General features: G+C 54.5%; 1 protein-coding gene across 1 annotated transcript; it reads right to left on the reverse strand.

The window, feature by feature from the left end:
• Positions 1-397: 397 nt before the first annotated feature.
• On the reverse strand, positions 398-2565 carry LOC125553500 (glycerol-3-phosphate acyltransferase RAM2-like). The gene is made up of 2 exons (XM_048717272.1): positions 1131-2565; positions 398-1031 (listed from the first exon to the last, which is right to left on the reverse strand). Exons 1-2 carry the CDS (start codon positions 2145-2147, stop codon positions 510-512), a joined length of 1539 nt encoding a protein of 512 aa, XP_048573229.1. The 5' UTR covers positions 2148-2565; the 3' UTR covers positions 398-509.
• Positions 2566-6182: the final 3617 nt, after the last annotated feature.

Raw genomic sequence — 6182 nt, forward strand, 5'->3', positions numbered from 1 at the left:
TAGCACTATACCAGGCACAAGAAGGAGCACGAAACGTGATTCAAATAGGGTGTGGCGTCATTAGCGACATGGGCGTACAGGGAATGTCATTACGTCACGTTTGTTTTTGGCACTGCTGCTTTGCATTTTACTACTAGACTAGACAATGACCGCATACATTGTCGAGCATCTCAGTTTCCTCTCCGTACATGTTTCGACGGACGGATGGATGGATGCAAAGCTCTTTCATCAGCCATTGCAGGTCGAATTCATTGCAGTTGCACGCCGTACATGCAAAGCCATTTCATCAACCATTAGATGCAGAATGGATGGACGCGATAGTTGGTGATGTCCAGCTGGGTGCGTGTACAACAATTGCTCTTGTTTTGATCCAGCAGCCCGCATTAGAATATGTATATCAGATCAATAGCACAAAGGCATTGCGTTTGTCCCCTATTACAGTTACAGTGCACCTTTTAATAGTTGATAGTAATTTTGTTTTTAGGCTTGAGAAAAAAGTTTGATAATAATTAGGAGCCCATGAACTTCTTCTTGTTGTCGATGTTTGGCTTGGAGACGACGGAGCCGTCGTTGCCGGCGAGCGCCTTGTACTTGTCCTTCCTGGTGAAGCTGGTGCACTCGTAGGAGAGCGTGGAGGCGATGAGCCTCTGGATGTAGTTGGCCACCTCGTGGCTGGTCTTGCCGCCCTTGCAGGTGAGCTCGTGCGGCAGCTTGTTGAGGAAGGTGACCACGTAGCCCGGGCTCGGGTTCATGAAGAAGTAGAAGGGGTCGAGCCCCTTCCACCCCCGCGCCGTGGTGCCGTGGAACATGCTCATCTGGTTCTCCATGGCCACCGGCACGATCTCGTCGGTGAGCTCCGCGAAGAGCGCGGAGAAGCGCAGCAGGAAGGGCTCCCGGCACGTGGTGCCCTCGGGGCAGATCACCAGGTCCCCCTCCTTGAGCAGCCGCCGGATCATGGCCGCGTCCGCCGCCCGGTCGCGCGTCAGCCGCACCGTGCGGATCGGCGACAGCATCTCCGACAGCCGCGACACCTGTAAAACATCATCCCGTTGCCCGTCAGCGCGTGGCCAAGTAATGGAGTGTACGCTCTGTGTCGTCGCTGCTGTGCTGTACAGAAGTTGCGTACGTACCGAGTAGGTGACGGCGGTGATGGGGCGGCCGAGGGCGGTGGAGAGGAAGATGGGGTCGAGGAGGGTGCGGTGGGAGCAGATGAAGAGCACGCCGGTCTGGCCGGTCTCGAGGCTGGCCGGCGGCGGCGGGCTGCCCTTGACGGTGACGCGGACCCCCAGCGCGGTGAAGGCGTGGTACACCATGCGCATGGGCAGGAGGGAGCCGGCGGCGATGCGGAGGCAGGAGAGCAGGAAGCCGATGGGGATCCAGAGCAAGGTGAGCAGCGCGAGCGCGGGCGACGGCTTCTGCACGATGCGGCCGTCGTGGAAGATGACGGGCTTGGGCAGGTCCTCCCTGGGCACGGGCTTGAGCCTGGGCGTCGGGGGCACCACGTACCCCTCCTTGCAGAGGCGCATGAAGGGGTAGTCGGTCTTCCTGTCGCCGAGGCCGAGCTCCGGCGCGGCGTCGCCGAAGGCCCGGCGGAGCGCGGCGGCCTTGTTGTGGCCGACGAGGACGCCGGGGGAGCGGACGAGGCCGGTGGCCCGGCCGCGGCAGACGAGGAGCTCGGTGCCGAGCACGAGGTGGGCGCCGACGTAGTCCTTGAGGAAGGCCTCGACCATGATCCGGGGGTTGGCGGTGAGCACGCAGCGGCGGCCGCAGGCGGAGAAGACGCGCCACGACTCCGGGTGGAGGTCGGAGCAGTAGAACTTGGGCAGCACGGCGCGGGCCACGGCCTCGACGTCGTCCACCCTGGCGCCGGCCATGGAGGCGAAGATGAGCACCTGGATCCCCGCGGACTCGGACACGAGGTAGTAGAGCAGGCCCGCGAGCGGCGCCAGCAGGAGCAGCGCCAGGAGGCGGAGCACGCCGCCGGTCTCGAAGGCCATGTGCGCGAAGTAGGGGAAGGAGCTCCGGCCGCACAGCAGCGTGCCGTCCAGGTCGGCCACCACCGTGTCCCCGCCCCGGCCCGCCGACGCGCACTTGTCCACCGTCGGGAACGGCGACGCCGTCATCGTCGTCGTGGTCGTGCCCGCCATCGCCTCCACCCGATCTCTCGCGGAACACAAGCTACAATGTACGCTCGCGCGGACCGAACCGTGCCTTGCTGTGTCTTCTTCTAAGTGTAGAGCTCTGCACGCGAGTTTTGCACTTTTCCGTGGCCGCTTATATACAGGATCGGAACCGGGGCGAGCACGAACACAAAAGACCAAAAACGAATTGTTTACAACGCGTGCGTGCGTATAGAAGAAATCGCGGAGAGAAGATTACAAGGAGGAGGAGCACAAGTACATTCGGTACGTCGTCGTTAGGTGTTGTAAACTTGGCAATGCTCCAAGAACCGGGCTCTTCGGATGCGCCGATGCGGCCTTGTTTTACATGGCCCCGGGGCTTTGGCGGTGCCGCCAGTAAAGCGAAGCGGGCGAAAACAATTCGGGGTAGTGAGTTCTCCTCGTTGTTCTCTTTTGATTGAGAGTCGATGGAGCTCTTGTTCTCTCGAGCGGACGAAGGCGACAGGTAGTTTATTTTAGGAATCGTAGGACACGGTACGAAAGCGCCATTTAGAGCCCGGGCCACAGGTTGTTGGTGCAAAGCTTGCGAGGTTGGGCCTCCTGGTCGATCCTACTCCTGCCTCGGTCGATATTCGAGGCGTATTATTGTGGAGAGAAGGGCGCGCCTCTTGGGCGCGGGAGGCGGGCATTGATGGGCACATAATTGTTCCGTTTTTAGGGAGTGGGCGCAGGATTGTGGCGGTGCAGCTAGCGTAACCTCTTGTGCATGGTCTTGTCGCGTTGACGCGTACCAAATGGAGTCAGGCTCCTGCAGGCTGCGGCGCTTCAGAACGGAACATGGCTTGGCTTGGCTCGGCACACGCGGCGCGGCTCTCGGGCACGGCCTGGCACACGCGGCGCTGCTCTTCTTTGCGCCGGTGTCATGCTACTACCAGAAATGCTTTGTTCTTCGGAAGGGAACCGGGAAACGCGTGTACCCAACAGTCATGCACAGTTGATTGATGGGAGGGAGCAGGCACTTTTTGCGCTCTTCGGTTTCGGTGAGTGGTAAATGTGAACTTTTTTCTCATCGGCACCACGCGGCGGAGCTTCCACGCGTACGGGAAGCGAACTGATTTGGCGTAAGATGGTCTGTCCATGGACAGTGTGTGCAGCAGACCACTGCACAGACGTGGGATGGCAAGGCGTTCAGTTTACTCCTCCCAGGTCTACGTCAACGGTCAGGCTACGGACTTCAAGTTCATCGCTTACTTTTTTTTTAAGGTAAATGTCGCCGCTTTTATTTAACTTAAAACAAGACCGCGTCCAGAATGCAATCTGGGGGTGATCCAAGCCATACCTTACAAAGTTCTTCACCTACACCTATCTTAGCTAATTTATGCGCGGCAACATTTGCAGAACGCCTCACCCAGCGAAACTCTAAAATCGTCAAAAGACCAAAGCATGGTCTTGATCTCCTCCACCCATGAGCCTGTCGCTGCCAAGATCCTTTCCGGACCGTTGATCATCTGCACTAGAGCCTGGCTGTCCAGCCCCAGTTGAATTATCTAAACATTGACCTCCGCAGCCACCAAAAGGGCTCTCTTACATGCCTTGATCTCCGCAGCCTCTGCCTCCATAACATGAGGGAAGAAGTGGCACGCTCCTGCAAGAAAAGTACCATTATGATCCCGAAGCACCACGCCTCCTTCGCTCTTGCCTCCAAACTTGGATGTGGCACCGTCAGTGTTGGCCTTGATCCAACCTTCCTCCGGCGCTATCCATCTCTGCCGAACAACAACTTTGGTCTCCCGATCCGGCTTCTCGTGAACCTCCCGCCATTCTCTCATGAAAGAGCATACCCTCTCTATTATTTCATGTGGTTCATCAATCCTCTTGCCATTCTTTGTTTCGTTTCGTGCCAGCCATAGGGCATAAACCACATGGATCATCGCCTGCCGCTCATCTTCATGAGCTTCAGCAAACCACCCGAGCAGCCAATTCGCTAGCTCGCTCTGGGAGCATGTGAAACTCGGTGGGGCTGCCACCATTACTCCCTTTTCTGAACGCAACTGGTTCCAAAACTGGACCGAATGTTGGCAAATCCAAAATCTATGCATGATAGTCTCCTCACGTCCACACACCGCACATAATACTCCTTGTTTGATCCTCCGTCGCAGCAGCTCCGCGCCTACCGCCAATCCGTTCCTAATAACTCTCCACATGTGAATCTTAGCCTTGTTTGGTGCGCTAGTATCCCAGAGGCCCAAATACCCTTGATGTTTGTTAACTGAACTAGCTGATTCCGGCCGTCCGGTTTTCAGCTTATTCATGGTCATTCTCAGGTGATAAGCGGAGCGCACCGTGAACATACCGTACTTTGTGTAGTTCCAAGCTAAGCAGTCCTCCATCACCGCCCCCAGTAGCTATCTGTTTAATGTCTAGCGCATCATCCGGCGAGAACATTTCATCAATTCTAGTGTTGTTCCAAGCATCTCCGGTCGCTACCATCAGATCCTCCACCTTAGTTACTCCCTGCAAGAAAATAGCCCCGAGTGGCCTCATACTGCCGCTTCTCGGGATCCAGTTATCATGGTGTATGTTGATACTTGTTCCATCACCGACCCTCCAGATAAGTCCTTCTCTCGAAAGATCACACCCATGGAGGATGCTCCGAAAAGTGAAAGAACCCCCTGAGGGACAAGTGGCCGACATAATCGTGGTATCCGGAAAGTACCTAGCCTTAAGAACCCGAACACATAAAGATGTTGGGTATTGTAAGATCATCCATGCCTGTTTGGCCAATAGAGCTTGGTTGAAAGCTTCCGGGTCGCGAAAGCCAAGACCTCCATCCCGCTTGGCCTCACACATCTTCTCCCAAGAGATCCAATGCACCTTCTTATCACCATTTGTTGCCCCCACCAGAATTTTGACGAGATAGAAGTCAGGTTCCGGCACATTTTCTTTGTGAGGTGGAAACAACTCATAGTATAAGTTGGTGTAGCTTGGAGTACATATTTAACTAATACCTCCCGCGCGGCCTTTGATAGCCCCTGGCCCTTCAATCTGTTAACCTTGCCCTTTGAGCACTTCGTGACATATCTGAAAGTACCATCCTTTGATCTCCCAACCAGTGTGGGGAGACCCAAGTAACACTCACCAAGTGCCTCATTATGAACACCTAGTATGTTTTGTAATTGGCTTTTCATGCCATCCTGAGTGCCCTTACCAAAGAAGATAGAGGATTTTTGTAAGTTAATACGCTGACCCGAAGCCTGTTCATACTGCCTCAGGATTTCCTTTAACTCCATCATATTATCCGTTGATCCCTCAAGGAACACAATACTATCGTCGGCAAATAGTAAGTGAGTAACATTGGGGCCAGTGCTCCCAAATGACACCCCTTTGATACTATTCTCTTCTTGTGCTCTTTTTAGGAGCGCTGAGAACCCCTCCACACAGAACAAGAACAAGTAGGGTGATAACGGGTCCCCTTGTCTCAGTCCACGAGAGGGGACAAAACCCCTAGATAAGCCGCCGTTAAGCCTCACTGAGAACCTCGCCGACGTCACACATCGCATGATCATAGCAATCCATTGAGTATCAAAACATACTCGATTCAAAACCTGCTCTAAAAATATCCACTCAACTCTATCATATGCCTTCATCATGTCCAGCTTGACCGCACAGAGTGATTTCTTCCTCTTCCTGTTCCGAATGGCGTGCACACACTCATATGCCACAATACATTATCCGTGATCAACCTCCCCAGAACAAATGCACTTTGTTGTTATGATATCAACAGAGGGAGTGAGCCCTTTAACCTGTTTGCCAAAACCTTTGTGGCTATCTTATAGAGCACGTTACATAAGCTGATCGGTCTGAACTGTGAAAGCAACTTCGGTGAGTTGATTTTTGGAATCATAACAATAACTGTATCATTAAAACACTCACGCGTCAACACTCCATTCAAAAAATCTTTCACCGCCCTGCACACATCCTCCCTAACCAAGGACCAGTGTCTTTGGTAGAAGAGGGCTGGGAGCCCATCAGGCCCGGGTGCCTTTGTAGGTCCCATCTAAA

Source organism: Triticum urartu, chromosome 4, assembly GCF_003073215.2.
Source record: "Triticum urartu cultivar G1812 chromosome 4, Tu2.1, whole genome shotgun sequence".
Taxonomy (NCBI): domain Eukaryota; kingdom Viridiplantae; phylum Streptophyta; class Magnoliopsida; order Poales; family Poaceae; genus Triticum; species Triticum urartu.